The sequence below is a fragment of the Rhynchophorus ferrugineus genome, unplaced genomic scaffold (genome assembly GCF_030347505.1).
Source record: "Rhynchophorus ferrugineus isolate W39M unplaced genomic scaffold, kcgeb_rfMv2 rfM11, whole genome shotgun sequence".
NCBI lineage: Eukaryota > Metazoa > Arthropoda > Insecta > Coleoptera > Curculionidae > Rhynchophorus > Rhynchophorus ferrugineus.
In genome coordinates this window covers 25,191,679-25,210,802 of record NW_027472590.1, presented here as the reverse complement: position 1 = coordinate 25,210,802, position 19,124 = coordinate 25,191,679, and the positions used below count along the sequence as shown (strand labels likewise).

The 19,124-nt window shown below is 32.2% G+C and overlaps 2 protein-coding genes across 3 annotated transcripts in view; one reads left to right on the top strand and one right to left on the bottom strand.

Annotated features, from left to right (window-relative positions):
* Nucleotides 1-1,437: 1,437 nt before the first annotated feature.
* Nucleotides 1,438-3,933, bottom strand: LOC143204849 (uncharacterized). The gene is made up of 6 exons (XM_076417720.1): nt 3,848-3,933; nt 3,641-3,768; nt 3,370-3,582; nt 3,059-3,318; nt 2,829-3,006; nt 1,438-2,764 (listed from the first exon to the last, which is right to left on the bottom strand). The coding sequence occupies exons 2-6, from the start codon at nt 3,765-3,767 to the stop codon at nt 2,466-2,468; spliced, it is 1,077 nt and encodes a 358-aa protein (XP_076273835.1). The 5' UTR covers nt 3,768; nt 3,848-3,933; the 3' UTR covers nt 1,438-2,465.
* A 389-nt stretch (nt 3,934-4,322) lies between these two features.
* IP3K2 (Inositol 1,4,5-triphosphate kinase 2) overlaps nt 4,323-19,124 on the top strand; it is a 243,300-nt gene continuing 228,498 nt past the window's right edge. The window contains exon 1 of one of the 2 annotated variants that reach the window (XM_076417716.1): nt 4,323-4,472. In XM_076417716.1, coding sequence (XP_076273831.1) covers nt 4,459-4,472 — 14 coding nt within the window. In that variant the 5' untranslated portion in view covers nt 4,323-4,458. Of the gene's footprint in view, nt 4,473-7,341; nt 7,464-19,124 lie in introns of those variants that run through there. The other variant, XM_076417718.1, reaches the window with a different exon arrangement.

Here is a 19,124-nt window from a genome sequence, read left to right as displayed (position 1 = left end):
AATAATATCACTAGAACAAGTATATTGAGAACTTCATTAATTATTTAGTTAATAAAATGTGGTTATAAAGCATTTTAATACAAAAATTAGTGTTTTTCTGATTAAAAGCAATGTTAGCTAGGCAATAGATAGTTAGGCAATGAGAACCTCACACTTTTTAATAGAATTCAAAATAAAATATCTATCACAGCAAGCAGACTAATTTAGGCAACCCCTTAAACCGACGCAACAAAAATATTTCACTTAGATCTCAAACGGATAAACCAAGAAATATCTTTAATCGAATTATTTAATGTACCGCCTTTCACAAAAAAAACCATCAATAAAACATGGCTCCGTCCACTTAACCATCTCAAAAAATATTTCTCATCTGTTGCTAAATTATCCTTCGAATTCTTAATCAACGGTTCTTCATTCCGACTCCCTATGATTGATCGTGGTTCCGTGCCACAACAATACTAAACGCGAGTTCCAGTATGTTAATACATATATTTTTTTAAATTCTATGATTGATGTTCTGACGGGGTGCGGATGTCAACAATCGCCATTAGTACCGACCCGTGGATATTTATTTATTTATTTGTATATATTTTCGGGATGTCTAGGCGCGATCAGCGATAAATTTACAATTCAAATGATACAGTTTCAACGCTATAACCATAGATAATAAATTGACTTCGTTCGCTTGTCATAATCGGAGACTTTTGACGTAAAACGTCACGTCAAGTGTTATCGGAAATTACAATACATTTATTCTATTAATTTTTTTGTGTGTGGATTAAAAAAACACTTTGTTATTTAAAAAAGACCCGGAATATTTACGATTTGGTTGAAATAATTTAACGGCTTCTTCGCCATTCGTTCAAATAAAAACCTATTTATATCAATAATGTAAAGAATATATTTTTTTAATATAAAATTCGACTACCGTATATTTGTACTCGCAAAACTATCCAAATATTTAAATTTAACTGAAAAGTATTTTTATTTCAAAACAGTATTCTATATCTTACTTATAAACAACTTAATTCCGTTGCCATAGTACTTTGTTTTTAGAAGACATTTTGTTATGAATACGAATATAATTTCATATTATTTTAACTTGTCTCGTAAAAATTAAGTATTTCTGTGACTTTGATAAAACAAATAAATAAAATGATTTGAAATAATTTTGCATGTCCAATACAAAAAAGTGGAGGTGGTTTGTAATCATATTGTGTCGGACCATATACCATATGTCTATATATATATGGCAATTCTTCCCTTACTAATAATTTAATTTAGCTAGTCAAGAATAATAAAAAAACAATACAATTATTGCATTCTGAGTATAAATACTATTAATAAATAAATACAAAAATACTGAAACAATTCTATGATACTATCCACTGAAAATATCTACTTTTTATATACAGGTATAAGAATTATAATAGCATCAACGGCAATATATAACTTTATTTTCCTTTAAAACTATCTTAATTAAAAAAGTGATACCAATATTCAATTCTAGAACCCAAAGCAATATTTTACAGCACCTAAATAAATGGCAGTAACAACATTAATTATAGTTTATACTTACAAAAGCTGGTACTCAAATTATATTTAAAAGTAAAATATTTGAATCAATACACTAAACTATTTTTGAGTTTAACACTTTAATTAACACGTCTTAATAGTATAATGATTTAAAACAATCACCTTACACAAGATATAACAACGTATAATACAGAAATACTAACAAAATTATTTCGATTAAGACAGTCGAAAAAAGTCAAAATTCCTTACAGCCAAAAAAACTTAGCTATCCATGGAATCTAACATTCAACGCCATTCTTTCATTTCCAATTTTTTCTTCCAAAACTAAAGCAGGTACTATATTATATACATAAAAAAATATGGTATGTCGTTTTTTCCAAACGCTGAATTATAGGCACTTAACTTATTTTATTTACAATGATGTGTATATTTGGCTGCCTGAACACTGCAGGATATAGAAATCAATTACCATAATCAGAATTTCGAATTTTCTTGTAGTGAAGTGAGTGTATTGTTATGTGCTTTAAATTGATGAGATAAATTGAAACATGTAGCAGTTCAATTTAAAAGGTATGATATATTTCCCTGAGTATCTTTTTGTTATTTAATATTATAATATATTGAGCATTGTTTTCTTGCCAAAATAACATCCCAAGTCAATACAAAATAAGAAGTCATATTTTTCCTGTGATTTTAGATATTACATCTGATCAACAAAGGAAAATTCTGCAAAACTAACATTTTTATGAACATACATAATTAAACTGAGCCCAGTAATTTAATGTTATTGTAAATGAATAAAATGGCATTGAATAATTAAATTTTAAAGTGTTGATAATGAGTATGAAATGTTTGACACAATGAAGTCTAAAATCTTTAATAAAACTTGAAATCAAATAAACTAGTAACAACTGAAATTCTGCAACATTTTAAGAAATACCATTTTTATGAGTCCTTATTCGTTTATGAATAGCATTATGGCCAGAATGATGCCTCTGAGGCAACTGCATGAATGGAGTCTTTGTTGTTTTCCTTAACAGGGTAATGGTAGGGGATTCAAGCCATACTTCTAATGAATAAAGGGCAGCCAACTGTGCCAGCTTCTCACGTTCATTCCCATAGATACGTAACTCAAACTTGTTGGAATCCTGCAAGAATTTAGCCACTCTCTCATTTGCACTGGTTGATATACTAAAGCCAGGTCTTTCATCTCTTAATCTTCTACAACCTGGAAATAATATAGTAGAATAATTAAAGCTAAATTAGTTGTAATGAATGTCTCGATAATCTACCTGCTCTAATTTCTCTTGAATCATCACTCATCGATGTTGGATCCAATGAAGTACTATCCATTGATGGGGCCCAATCAGTTAATTCGTCATCACCCTCATGACCTTCACCTCCACTCCAACTTATACTGCTTTCACTTGCAACCTCCCAGTTCTCTTGCTGTGTTTCCATTTTTGTGTCCTAACAGATGTAATTACTTAGATTATGATTATCTCAATATTACAACCCTAACCTCTACCAATGAAGAAGACTGGCAGAATTTTTCAATTTTATCAACTACACTATGATGTAAAGGTTTAATTTTGATGGAGTGCCTTAATGACCTTACATTATCCATTATATCAACCCTCTGAGATCTTTTTCTTTTACCAGTTGGAGGTATAGGTGTCTCATCAATGCTCATTCTTTTTAACTTTCTTTTACGTCTGAGGCTTGGGCGGCTTGCTGGGGAATGTTCGTTGACTGAATCTGATTCTAAACTATGGCTTACACCTATAGTAACATAGATAATTTGTGGAACACGTTAAGTTAAATGTATTTTACCTCTCAGTAATCCATGTGTTGATGTCTGTTTCATTCTAAGTGAATTTTTCTGATATAAAACTTTTGCCACAGCTTCACTGATACTGAGGACATCATCTGAATCAGACTGGTGAAAACTGGCAAGTTTCGTTCTATGTTTGTCGCATTTCATTTCAGATGCACTACTTGAACTCTCCTCTGAATTGTTATCGCCTGACTTGTTCGAAAAAAGATCTACAATGTTGTTTACATGTTTATCATCACATAAACAACTAATATCATCTACACATACGATGTAAATTTCCAGCAGAACGAGTTCTTCGTCGCATACCCCATTTCCCTGAAGATTGAGTGACAATTGGGCCACAGGATTCAGATTCTTCCAAAGCAACGGTCAAATCTTGTGCAAGATGGTCCATTCTAAAAGAATATAATTGGATATAAAAGTAAATGTTGTCAAAGGAGGCTTAGTCGGAGCACGTAAACACGGTTCGCTAACCTTTCTAATTCTTTCACTGAAAAAAATAGTGGAATAAATTAACTGTCACTTTGGAGTAAATAAAAATAACCTTATTTGTAGATCACATCTGACAGTTTTGTTAGTACAAGTTATTATTGTTTGATGGCGCGAGATGTAAAGTATATTGATGGTTGCATAAGAATTATTAAAATATTTTTCTTTATTAATAGAAATAACTGTATAAATTATTAAATAATATGTTATATATGGTTGATGTACGACTTGGGGATGAATCTATCTATTTTTGAGTAATTATTTTTTGGTAATGATATGATAATTATAATTTTAAATGATTACATGATAAGTGAATTTTATCTCGCGATGTTATCATAGATTCATTTCATTGACCTGTACTACTAAGCTTTGTCTGTAGGGCATTGCATTGATTCTCAAACGGTAAAGAAATACAGCTTAGTAGCCTCGCATGCGCTTTTACCAAAAGTTGTACCACATACCTTCAGCTCGTAGGAATTGTAATGGCAATGGCAATGGTGGTTTGTTTATTGATGTATTTATTTAGTTTGCCGGTGTAACTGGTGTCGAATGGATTGTGAAAGTTATCATTATAAATTCTATAGATTGTACTCGATATGAAATGGCTCTGGTAAGTTTTCAATATATTCCCGTAAACAATAATGGAAAATCGTGTTAAAATTGTCGATATCTTCGTAGCAGTGCATCCGAGATGAGTTCTTGTGTCGGTCGTTTGATTTTATAATCGATTTTTTGTGTGTTATCGAACGGCGAGAAGTCGTACGTCGAAATTTTGAGAAGGGGAATTTTTATTTACCATTATATTACTTTGTAATGTTCTAATTGTCAAAGGTTTTAGTAGGACCATTAGCCATTTGCGTCAATCAATAAATTCATTAAATTATTCGTTGATAATGTTCGCATAGAGACATGATATTGAATAATAATACTTGTAGTTAAATGTTGAACAATCGTAAATGGCAATCTCCTTATTGATTTCTATATGGGTGGCATTTTATATAGAATGGTCCGATACCATAACGACACGAAAATAATATTATGAAACACAACAACGATATCGATAATCGCCAGTATCACTTGTTTTAAGGCCTCATCTAAATTTTATTAAAGGCACAGTATAGCTAGTCTACTTGAATTAGCTTTTTGTAATATCTGTAATAAAGGTTTTGGTACTTGTCATTGTAATATGTATAAAGCAAAATGCATATTAAAAAAAAGAGGTTAATATGCCCAAATGGGCCCAATAATTTTTATATACATGATTTATTCTAAATACTCTTAATCTTGCTCTGAAGCCTATATATGTGTATATCCTGTTCAAAAGTCATTTTTCATACTGAGTGCATACTGTTACAATCAAGCTTATCAACGATTTTAATTTTTGTTGGAACTTCCGCGTAGTGATATTATGGCATTGATGTTTGACCTGATAAGAACAAAAGATTGGATTGTACGTAACAGATCTGATCGACAATGGCACAAAAATGTCATAAATATATTCTTGCATATGACGCGGCCTATCACTATATGTTGATGGAAGGATATATGCGGCAGAGATGTTATCGATATCAGTTGTTCCATCTATGTTACCGATGATAGTATCAGGCGAATGTATATAGTCTTCAGAACGAAGCTGTCACTGGATTTATTTATTTAATTTAAATGGTATCAATCTTCTCTTTTCCAAAAAATCAATGGATATTTTAAAGCATCGTAAGAAGGATGATTATGTTTGATTAATCTGGACCGTGTTATATCTGCGTTGTATACGTATATCTTGAGGTTTAAATGGCTCGCCCACCATAACAAATGCAAGTTCATTAACAATTGATACATTCTATCTTCCTACGTGCTCGCCATATAGTATTTTGTCTGGTTTAATTATAATTATGTAGTCTTTTTGCAATTTATTGGAAACAGTGTTGAACAACTGAACCAATTTTATTATGATTTCGCAAAAATGTCCACAAAGTTGCCACATTTTATATCTCCTGCATCTGCTCGATGTAGTTGTATAGACCGCGTGTGTTACCTTTTCGACATTTAATAAATCGACATCAGGTATTGAAAGCGAAGAACCAATTTAATGGTACACTTGTCCCTGAATCTTGATGTTGATTCGGAATTACGACCATCCGCATTCTAGACGACTTTTATTGGTCCAAATGAAATCATTTGGAAGCAAAAATCTGTGAGTCTGTGTTATAGAAATTATGTTGAGTTTGAACTGTTGTAGACAGCTCTTTTTACTTTTAATGTTTCTAATTATATATCTATATAATATAATTTTTAATTTATTTTACATATAACATTATGTTGGTTAGTTTAAATTACCATTACAGACACCTGTAAAGAAAATATTTTAATAGGAAGGCATTTCATTGGTCGAAGATTTCAGACGCATCTAAATATAAAATGTATATAAATAAAAAAATAACTAAATCTAAATAGTGGCGGCCTCTGATATGACTTTTGACTTTTAAGGTGTTCTTCAATTTCTGCAAAAAATTTTTTTTAACATAAATTATTTTTTATAAATTATGTCACCCATTCTTTTTGTTCCCAAATTTAGTAGTCACTTTGTTATTAAAATGTAGCTGTTAAAAGATCTTCGACCATCGAATTCCTGAGAAACATTTTGATGCGCTTTAGTGTTGAGAAATACCTTTCGGCCTCTGATGTGTTCTTACTACGATTTCTAAAAATTGTCTAGTCTCCTTCCACGTGTTTTCTAGACTGTTTGTTATTAGAAATTTTAGAAGAGGTAGTGCACCATTTAATGTTCTGCAATCATTTTTTGAATAAATAACTGACAGTTCAGTTCGTAGTCGTTCTATATCAAGCGTAGGATAAAAAGAACATACGAAAGTGTGTTTGTCCTCAGGAAATTTATCGCAATACTCTCCAAAGAATTCCGAAAAGAAAAGTGATGCTACTAGTAGATGCTATTTAAAATCAAATTGATCTTTTACACAATTTATTATAATTTCATACACCTCTAAAGCAGAAATTCGGTGATTAAATTTACTTTTGCCTGGATGGTGGCTTGACTTACTAAGTGTGATGCTCCACTAATGATGTTATCAATATTATATGAGCATCAGGCATTGAAAACAAAAAATCAGTTTGATGGTATACTATTCAGAATTACGGCAATTTTTATTTGGAAGGAAAAATTGAATTTAGGACATTTTCGCAAAAACTAGTTCTATCGAGATGTGGTAATTCCTACAATATCAAGCTGGTTGAGGCAAGACATCTTCTGGGATGGACTTATCACTGATATCTATTACCCAGTTCATATAAAACTTGTTTATTAAAATAAAATCTTAACATTTTGCTACAAATTTTTATATAAGATTTAGGAGATCGCTATGCGAATACGTCATTTATTTTTACATTTTAAAATATAGCGTTGTTTGCCGAGATAATATTGTTAAAATTATTTATACTATGATTGTTGAGGTGTTACTTAAGCAAACGCACATACCGTTAACTTATGCATATCAGTCAGTTATCTTCTTTCCAGAGAAAAGTGTTTCGTGTTTGGTGGCCTCTTGTGAATATATATTATACTTGTCTGATATTAATAACTGCTAAGGTAAGAACATCTTCTAAACGTCAATTGAAAAGTCCCCGACCTACCATAGTAAAACAAATTTTTTTGCAAAAATTAGTTTTTTTAATCAACATAATTCCCTTCAAGGGTGATACACTGATTATACCGATCCTCCAACTTGTCTTCCCAGCAAGCATTCTTTTGAGATCTGAGAACAGGAAATAGTCGCTGGGGGCCAGATCGGGAGAACACGGTGGATGAGGAAGCAATTCGAACCCCATTTTATGGATATTTGCCATCGTTTTCACTGACTTGTGACACGGTGCATTGTCTTGGTTAAGCAGCACTTTTTTTTCTTCAAAATCAAATGTTTTTCGGCGATTTCGTACTAAAAACGATCCAATAAGGCTATGTAATAGTCGCTGTTGATGGTCCTTTCTTTTCAAAATAGTCAATGAAAATTATTCCATGCGCATCCCAAAATACAGACGCCATAACCTTGACTGTTGCGTTTTCCTACGCTATGGAGCGGGTTCATCGTGTGCAATTCACTCGGATGACTGTCGATTGGACTTTAGAGTGAAATGATGGAACCATGTTTCATTCACTACATTACTTGATGAATGTCGTCTGTATAAATGTGAAGTTTGTTTGTCCAGGTAAAAGTGCTAAAAGTATCTTAAGAGGTTTGTCTTCATCATCAGCGAACATTGAAAGCAATTTCGTTAAAATATATTTTCTGTAATGACACATTGATTTTATCCCATAATTCTTTCTGATTTATATTTTGTAATTCGATAAATGGCCCTTGATGGTCAAGGATAACAAAGCAATGAATTTATTGAATATATCAATAACTAGAACCAGTTTTAAAAGACTTGTTGTCAAAGTTGATTTGTATTCGGCCCATCAATTTACATTATAAACAGCTTTTCGTTGGTCGGGTTCAAAATCGTATATATTTGTATTATTATTTACGTGACATGTAGAACATCATACAAATATAAAATATCCTATCCTGCATATTACTCTAAAGCTTTTATATGCCCATTAATCAAATCAAATGGTAGTAAACGTTTTAGTTTATGCTCATTATGGATTCTAAACAGACATTACATTGAATTGCTGAACACACCTGAATATATAGGTTGTAGTTCAGTGTATTCATCATATTGCTGACAGTAAACTGTGTGTGTGTAAGATAAGATTGTAGTAATTGAAAGTAGTGACCAGGGAGTACTTTCTTTGGTTTAACCTGCAACTGTGTACTATACTTTATCAAAAACTTGAGATATATCCAATAATTCATCCAAGAAATAGCTTTTAGCATTTGTATCTGAATTCATTTGGTTCACCACTCTATGTATTTGTTCTATAGTGCTATATTTTGATACATAAACTAATGTTCTGATATAATATTTTTATTTTAAAGTATTGTAATAAGCCTGTCCATGTATATTTCCACAAAGCTTTGTGATTACGACTAACAAACTTATATGCCGGTAGGGGACGACCTTCTCTGGTTTTTTTTGCAAAGTTAGAATCATTAATTCACCAATATTCCAAAGTTTAGGAAGTAGTGTTTTTAGAAGAAAATGCTATTAATTTTATTCTTTTACAATTTTCCAGTTGAGAGTCGGTAATTCGTATCGAAGATTTCTAAAAGCTGTTATTTCACTTGGATATCACGCGGATATATACCTGCGCTTATGATAATAGTAATTATTGATAAGCGTGGATAAAGCTAACAAATAATACACTATAAACCTGACAGCAAATAAAATGTTTATAACATTTCTATTCATTTATAGAATATTTTTAACAAAAATAGTGAACCGACTTATAAATAAATAAGGAACTCACTAAAAATTAAAAAATAATTAAACTTAGATTTTTAACACAAAAAGAAAGTAATTTAAAATAATATAACTATATAATAATCGTTGTAACAGCTAAATAAAAATAATCAAAAACCTTATTTAAATTATCTACTACACGTATTTTATATTCTACTATATACACACAATTTAGCTTAATACCTACCTAAACCTATTAATCTATTTACAATATTATTTCAATTACTAACAACTGACTACTTTGAAGACGGTACTGAACTCAAACATTGATATTAATTTAGATTTGTTTTGTTGGTAATTTAATTTGTTGTATGCCATAAAATATTATTATTTTTGTCCTTTTTGGGCTCGGCACCGACTTCAAAATAATCAGTTGGTAATAGTTAAAATAATATTGTAAATAGATTAATAGGTTTAGATAGGTATTAAGCTAAATTGTGTGCATATAGTAGAATATAAAATACGAGTAGTAGGTAGACTAAATAAGGGTTTGATTATTTTTATTTAGTTATTACAACGATTGTTATGTACATATTTTATTTTAAAATGCTTTTCTTGTGTTAAAAATCTAAGTTTGATTATTTCTTAATTTTTAGTGAGTTCCTTATTTATTTTTTGAAGTCGGTTCAATTTTTTTGTTAAAAATATTTTATTTTTCTCTTTTTAGTATTAAATTATTTTATTTAATATTACAATGGACAGGCCAAGCAAAGCTGCAGCCCATATGAGCAAAAATAAGAATAAAGGAACAATAATTGGAAAGGAGCGCGTCGGGTGCCGGGATCCTCCGCTACTTTGTCTAGGTGATTTGACAAATGTTCTAATTAAACAACAAACATTTATTTTCACCGCCGGGAATCGAACCCGCGATCTCTATTTGGGAGCTAAACGCTTTAACCATTAAACGATAGAAGCAGTTGTCTGCAATATTTCTACGGGGTCTTATATGTTACAATTAGTGCTTAAAAATTAAACTGAATGGCTCTTGCACTGAACAACTTCCGACTTTCCGTCACATCAGCTCAGCAATAATATTATACCCAAATATCTGATTATTTTCGATAAGGAACATGTGAAAATTTTGTACATGCCTTTGAAATTTGAGCGTTTCCCTCGATATCCCCCCCTTCCCCCAATCGATCCTGATTTGATTTTAATGGGACTACCTCGAAAGTGCACTCTTTCGAATAATAAAACAATTTTGAAAATCGGTCCATAATTGACCGAGAAATCAGCGAATATACATTAAAGAAATATATACAGCCGAGCATAGAACCTCTTAAAAATCGTTAAAAATGATGAGACCATTATTCTGTTTAGAATTTTTTATTCAACACTTCATATTGTAATCTTCTCAGAACAAGAAAATTAAATTAACAATAGTAAATTCCTATTCTAGTAACAAATTTCGCCGCACCAACGAAGGACTTTGTTACTTATAAGTGAATTCGACTGAACTCATTACAAGTTTTCGAGAAATATTTGTTCAATTTGGAGTGGTCGGGTATCGTAGCTGTGGGAATTTTGTACTACACGTAGTAGTATTTCTTGGTAATTTCATTTTGAATGGTTTTACGTTTGAGTGGTCGTCGTTCTTCTATTGAGATGAATTCTTCGCGGGCCCTGGGTCAGTTTTAAGGTGATTCCCCACTAATAGTTGGTATTTACTCGGACAGTGATTGATATAATTATTTTAGTAATTCGAAGAAATTGTTTTGTAGCTCATTTATAGTTTTTATGATGTTCTCATATTGGTAAATTTCTCATATCGGAAAGGTTTACTGTGAATTTTATATTTCTTTTGGCGCTTTTACTCGCAATTTGGATTGCTAAATATAGGACGTGGGCAAAATAACATGAATATATATACAATATACCATATAACCCAAAAAAGTGAAAAACGGCAAGTTTTTTATTACTCTTCGTGATTCAACAATCTGCCCTATTGGCAATAAGTATTGTTTCTTGTCTATATTATATCTACATGGCATGTAGAAAATCACTTCATTAAGCAATCTTCTGTATAAAATATTATCTTAATTAATTAGTCTTATTCTAAAGTCTACACATGTCCAGTAATCAGATCAGGTGGTGTTAAACGTTTTAGTCTACGCACTTCACTATCACGTCGCATATTTAGCTAATTAGCGACTACATTGGGATGCACTGACACTCTTTCGAAGTATTTCACACAAACACGTTGAATTACACTCGTTATAGGTTTTAAAGGAATATCGCGTTGTATCACTTTATTTGAAATATAGTACGGAACATCAACAATGGCACGCAACACCTTATTTTGGAACTATTGAATGATAGGTATATTAGATTTGCTAGCGGTACCCTATAGTTGGATTCCATATGACCAAATAGGCTTGAGTATACACTCATACAGCAATACTTTGTTATCTAATGATAACTTGGATTTGCACCCGATGAGCCAATGCATTTGATATAATTTAAGTCCAAGTTGTTTCCGTTTAGAGAGTATGTGCTTCTTCCAGGTTAGGCGTCGATCTAAGTGCATACCAAAATATTTAACATGCTGTGCTTGGGGGAGTTGACGATGATTGATATTGACTGGTGGACATGTCATAAAATGTCTATGAGTGAGATACGATTTTAGTAAGTGATAGTCCGGATGAGGGAGAAGTTTCTTTAGTTTAACCTGCAAGCCCGTATGCCAAAAGCCTGAGATAACTAGTGTCAGTTAACTAGAATAGCAGCCGAACGATATCTTTTGGCATTTAGCTCAGTGTTTATTTTGTTTACAAGTGTGTGCACTTGTTCTATAGACCCATGCTTATTGCGAAAGCCAAAAAAACTGCAAATTAAAAATAAATCCATAAATAACTCACTAAGAAATCTAGCAGGTGACAAGGAAACAGATTATTTGCTCTGGAAAGCCACCAAATAACTAGAAACATAATGTCTACGCAGTCCACCTGTAAAAGACCTACGTAGAAATTGGACACGCAGCAATCAAGAAAAAGATGAAGCATTTTCTAACTATCTAGACAAAATCTTCAAACCAACCTTCCAGTCATATCGAGTACAAATTGTCGAAATTAGAATATGAAAATTCAGCGATTCAACTTAATTCATTCTTAATTCAAAATTATCAAGGTAGATATTAATCCAAAAAAGTCACCAAGTTATGACATAATAACAGGACAATTGCTGAAAATAAGTTTTCGATTGAAAAAACTACTTACTGTTTCTACACATTTCGTTTATTTGATCTCTGATACAGCTAACATCAAACTGATCTTGATTCGTCACCTGTTTCGCATAAAGACGCTTTCTTTTTGCTGAATTTAAAGTTATATTGTTTTTTATTTTTTGAAATATTTTGGTGACCGTACCCGTACTAATATTCAGTGCAGCTGCAATGCGCAAAAATGTTTTCAATAAGAATCGCGGTGATTTGCCGTTTTATAACTCATAATTATAATATTTTGAATAATTTTGCAGACGTTTGACAAACGGGCAATTTTTGCAGATTCTTTCAGTTACATGTTCGAACTTCTCAAACAGCATTCTATATCTTTTTAAATAGAATAAAATAAGAAGGAAAATATTGTCTGACTGTAAAACGAAATTACAACTTTCGAAAGGCACATACTCATATGGATGACGTGCGTCACTACTGCTTTAAATAGACTATATGTTAATAATGTAATATCACTGTTAATAATGTAATATTTAATGTATTTGAGAATCTCTGTTAAAAAGGATAAAACCTATTATAGACAGAAAAATTGTAATACCTACACATCAGTTTGGGTTTGTTGTTGGGTAAATTCCACTTTGACGATGTGTATAGAATAACAGATGTAATTGAAAAAACCTATGATGTTAAATAGGTATGTTCAGCTATGTTCTTAGATGTGGCACAAGCCTTCAATAGTGTATGGCATCACGGCCTTGTTCATAAGCTACAAAAAATGTTACCGAAAGAAAACACTGAGCTCTTGAAATCTTACATTACAGTCAGAATGTTTAGAATCAAACACTAGGAAGCCTACTCTACAATAAAAGAAACTAAATCAGGTTTACCACAGAGAAATATATTGGGGTAAATTCTTTACCTACTCTACAGTTATGATATACCGCAAATAGAAAAGATAGAATGACTACATTAGCTGATGACACTGCGATTCTTGTTGTCGGAGACAATAGTGAAGAAGCCACACGAAAAGTACAACAGGCAAATGACTTGAACTGGGACTTGGAAAATGAACATTAACGAAAGTAAATCTGTGCGTGTGCAGTTAGCGTATAATCAGATGGCCAATTATAACAACAGTGCCAAGCATTACATTGTTACCAGTTGTTGACGACTAATCTACAATTAGTCCTTAACAATAACTTCAATCTAAGTATATATCTAGGGGGACTCATCGGCCCTATCTTAGTTTCTGGTGTATTAATGTTTGTGTTAACACTACCGGTTTTCTATTAAACGCACCTCACTATACCACACAAGATCAAATGCTTTGGCTCTACTCAGTCCGTATCCTATTCTGGTATTACCCAAGAGTTGTATTACTTCGATATTGACGTGATAGTGTAGTCTCTCTTCCTTGCTATACTCTTGATTTCTTGAATAACAGTCGGTATCTGAAGATCTCGATTTAAGTAATAGGTTATGTAGTATCTTGATGGACCTACAATACTTCTCAGGACCATAATTATATTTGATGTATCCATATAGGTTTCAATATTTGCTTATATAATAACAATTTATTATCTACGAGTAATTGTGGTTTTCTTCCAATACATTTTCATATATTTTAAATCAATATTTTTCTTTTTTTACTTTCAGCGATGTCTTGCATCAAGATTCATTCCGGGATACTTAACGTTGTTGCTGTATGGAATTATAGAATGTTATATTTATTGTTATGTTATGGATGTTTTGGTCGTCTGAATATACATGAACTGCACATACACAGATATCTACCTTAGCTTATTTTATTGTAGAATTGGCTTCCTCTGGTTTGACTCTAAACATCCTGTGTAAGATTTTATATAAGATCTAGATTTTAATAGTTCAGTGTGTTGTTTCGGCAACATTTTCTGTTGCCTATGAACAAGGCCTTCGTGGCATACCTCATCGAAGGCTTGTACTACGTCTAAGAATATAGTTGAACACACCTTTTTATCATCATAGGCTTTTTCAACTACATCTATAAACCTGGTCAATTGTTGAATGGTTGTTAATAAACCCGAACTGGTGTGTAGGTATTAGATTTTGTTCTCTCTATAAAAATATTAATAAGGACTTGCTATCGGCAAGGTGTATTATATCAAGAGCTTCAGATATCGAACGGAACTGTTACTGCAGATATCTACCGATGTCATTTGTATGAATTGAACGAAATGTTATAAAAAAGACTAGATATAACGAATAGCAGACACAAACTCATCCTCTTGTATGACAATAGTCGGCCACACGTTGCAACCGAAGATTACACTATTGCAATTCGAGTGGAAAGTTTTCCCAGACATAGTGCACTCACCAGATATAGAGCCTTTTGATTTCCACTTGTGAAATCTATGGACAACATGGCTTAGTTATTACATAAATGCGAAATTCGATCGATGGTTGGATAACTGCTAAAGCAACATGGATTTTTCAACACGATATCTTCATGTTTGCCAGAGACATGGGAAAAGTTATTAGAAAATTACAGAAAATATTTTAATTAATATATATTGTATCATAGAGAGAAGAAACCTATTACTAACACACTATTTTGGGTTTATTAACAAGCATTCAACAATTGACCAAGTCCACATAATAACAGATGTTATTGAAAAAGCCTACAAGAGTAAAAAGTATGTTCATCTATATTCTTAGATGTGGCACAAGCCTTCAATAAGGCATTCTTCAATTTGGTATGAAGGCCTTGTTTATAAATTACAGAAAATGTTACCAAAACAACACACCGAACTACTAAAATCGTATATTACAGCCAGAATGTTTAGATTTAAACAACAAGAAGCTTGCTCTACAATAAAAGAAGCTAAAGCAGGTGTACCACAAGGACGTGTACTGGAGCCAAAATCTACTCTACACTCGAGATATACCACAAATGCTGTCGGAGACAATAGTGAAGTAGCCACACGAAAATTACAACAGGCAAGTGACAATATAAATAATTGGACACAAGCTTGGAAAATAAGCATTAACGAGAGTAAATCTGTGCATGTGCAATTCACCTACAATCAGACCGTACAAGTACAAATGACATTAAATCATACTATCATTCCATATAGCAATAACGCTAAATATCTCGAAATGAATCTTGATGCAAAACTTCGCTGGAAGGAACATATAAAGACGAAAAGAAAAGAACTGGAATTGAAATATAGAAAAATGTATTGGCTAATTGGAAGAAAAATATAATTATCTGTACATAATAAATTGCTATTATATAAGAAATACCTAAACCTATATGAACATACGCAGTTCAATTATGGAGATGTCCTGTAAAGAGTCACATAAAGAAAATACAAATTTTTCAGAAGGCCTGACAAATATTGTGGCCGCTTTCTAATACTACAGGACTGACTACCTACATCGAGACCTTCAAATAACTACAGTCAGTCAAGCAGTCAAGAGAATTGCAAGGGGGCTTGAGGAAATACCCCATTCTCATGAGAATATTGAAGTATTGCAACTTTTGGATACCACCAGAGCAGGACACAGACTAAAAAGAATCAAACGATCTGATCTTGTGTAGTGTTGTGTAGTGAGGTCCATTTAATAAAAAATAAAGCAGTAACATTTAGAGTTAGGTCAGAAATGACTAGTAATAATATAATAATTAAATTATATATATATATATATATATATATATATATATATATATATATATATATATATATATATATATATATATATATATCAACATTATAATTAAATCACAGTCCATATACGAAATATTTTTTTATAAAAATAGTAACTGTGTTGATCTTTTTCTTAGCGATGCTTCTTATGGATAAAATCCACCAAAGGTCGAGAACGAAAGTGCCGCTCACTTCACACCATAATGCTCTTCTTTTTGGGTCATTGACAGCTCAAACTGTTATATAATTTCATAATGACTATACTCACATATTCCCTGTCTTCGGCGGACAATCCATAATGCTCCATATATTCTATACTCCTGTTAGTCAGAGCGTTGCACATTAATTTCCTTATGCAACCAAATGTGGAAATTATCCCAAATTAAATGAGTTCCAAGAAGATAACCTTCCTCACAGGGTCTTCCTTAAGAGCCCCACCACGTCAATATAATTATCGATATATCTACAGTGTTTTATGGACGAAATTTTTGAAATCAAAATAACCTTTCATTATTTAGAATAATAAAATAGATAAATTAATAAAACTATTTTAATAAAGAATTACTACAATGGGTGTCAAGTTAATACCGACTCGACGGCAAGGACGATCGTCTAGGTACTCTTAATGATAATTTAAATCTCAAATTTCTGGCTTTAGCTGGAGATTTTTGAGATATTTATTTTAATTGAATTAAAAAAAATCCAGCGGGGAGCCGCTGGACGATAAATCAAATATCATAAAAAGCCCATTTTTTCGAAAAAATGTTTAACGGGCCCGATCTTGAACCTTATGTTAACGGGAGATAATGCCGAATTTGACTTTCATTACCTAGATATGCGTCTGACTAACCTTGTTCAGGTATCATTGGCCTCAATACATGAAACTGCTTTATTCTGCGTGGCATAGGCGGAGACATTGGGGCAATTCAGACAATACGATTTTAGCGTTTTTCTGAACGGTGTTGTTATTTGGCTGTATGACTATTTTTTTTCTTTCATCAATAGTGTATCAGCAATTGTTATAATTTCCATTGTCTTGATTTTATCCTTAAAATGTTTATTTTAATCTAGTTTTTTTAATATTGTTACTAGTCGTTGCTGGATTACTTGAACTTCCAATTGCAGAACGAATTTTACTTATGTGGGCGTAAATAAAAAATATAAATTATTTTTAAAGGATATTTGTTTATTTTAGTTACAAGATTGAAACAAACATCATATAAAGTACTTACAAACAACAATAAACCAATTAAATTAAAAGAAAACAGGTGGTAAACTTCTATTGAGGAAATAGTCGGGCGACAGTTCGGAAATAGATAGAAAGGTACCTGAGCAACCAATTTTTGAGAATAACAGTAAGATATAAAGAACTTTAAATCAGCCGTGTAATTATTAAAGGAATTATCGGCCAGGTTGATTAAAAACGGTGATGATACTGATAATTGAGGCCCATTGACTGGTAATTGAATCTGTACGTCGGTCTGTTGAGTTTTCAACGCCGATAGTGATAACAATGCCTAAACGTGTCATTAGAGAATAATGATGAAAGACAATAGCGATATTTGATAGCAATGATAAACTATGCTTGGATGAAGTATGACATATGCACACGGTACGAACGGATAGCACGCGACGTATCAGCTTATGTCCTAACACTAACAATAATGACGTGCGATGTGATTAAGGGGTAACGCGCAAGATCTACTATCACTAAGGTTTGTAGGCCTCGCTAGGATTAAGCTGTATTTTTAAAATAAATGAACAAATTAACAAATGAACAGTTCTCTTACTAGTGCACTCACTTCTCCAGCTCCAGCTATGATGGACGTGCAATGCGTACAAGGGGGAAAGCTAAAAGTCACACGCTAGATAAGCTGCCATCAAGAGCCAGTAGAAACCACTTTCGGTGGCGCTTATGTATGCTTCAAATTATCCATAGATCAAAACTATACATCAGAAACTTTGGTGACTATGGCATTAGCCTCTGGTTTATAAGATAGCTACAATTTATATTTACAGTTGCAACCATAAAACTATTACCTTTGATTTATAGTGATTACGAGTTATAATAATTAAATAAACTATTGTTAGCTGAATAGATAAATAAATAGTTAAATTAACAGAATTAAAATAAGAGGAAACCTGGTATAATCGACACGATTGAAAAACGTAGTTAGTCTGACGGTCGCGGCTGCATAAATGAACTTTCATAGAGCTCGAAATGTTAAGTCATCACATTTGGCAAATGCAGTTCGAGGAGTGGGCTAAGCATGTTGCGAATTATGGCAATTGTTTTTGGTGCTGGGTGTCTGCAAGGGTGGCAGATCCCAATCGAGCAGAGTTGACAACCTCGCTCTTTTAGTTTCTTTACCGGTATCTCAATTTTTCCAGAAACATAAAACACACCAATAAAATATCAAATTACCCTTAAAATATGATCGATGTTTTACCGTTAACCTAAACTTTCTAACGGTCGATTCTGGGATTACCAACTCCTTGAACCACAAGTGTTTCTTTTTCGTTCGTTTTTTTAGAGATGAATTTAAACACTAATTCGCATTTACATAATTTGTCTTCACAATAACTTAAATCTAGGTATATAACTAGGAGGACCCATCGTCCCTATCTTAGTATCTGGTGTAATAATGTTTATATATTAACAATGATGTTTTCTCTATTTCTATAAGTGCACTACACTACACAATATCAAATAGTTTGAGTCTTTTAAGTATGTGTCCTCTTCTGGTGTTATTCGAGATTTGTATTACTCATTGTACCGTATTAACATGATAACAGTCTCATGTCTGCTTGCAATTGTCTTAATTTTCTGAGTGAGAGTCGGTATCTGAATATCTCGGTATAAATAATCAGTCCTGTAGAATCTCGGTGCAGCTACAATACTGGCCAGGACTTTGTTTTGGAAAACTTGTATTTATATTACTTTTTACAAAATATCTCCATAATGGAATTTCGTATGCCCATATAGGTT

Coding starts and splice junctions, on each gene's coding strand:
- LOC143204849 (XM_076417720.1), bottom strand. CDS start 3,767: ATGGACCATCTTGCACAAGATTTGACCGTTGCTTTGGAAGAATCTGAA. Junction 3,583..3,640: donor TTCTGCTGGAAATTTACATC/GTATGTGTAGAT, acceptor ACAACATTGTAG/ATCTTTTTTCGAACAAGTCA. Junction 3,319..3,369: donor AACACATGGATTACTGAGAG/GTAAAATACATT, acceptor ATGTTACTATAG/GTGTAAGCCATAGTTTAGAA.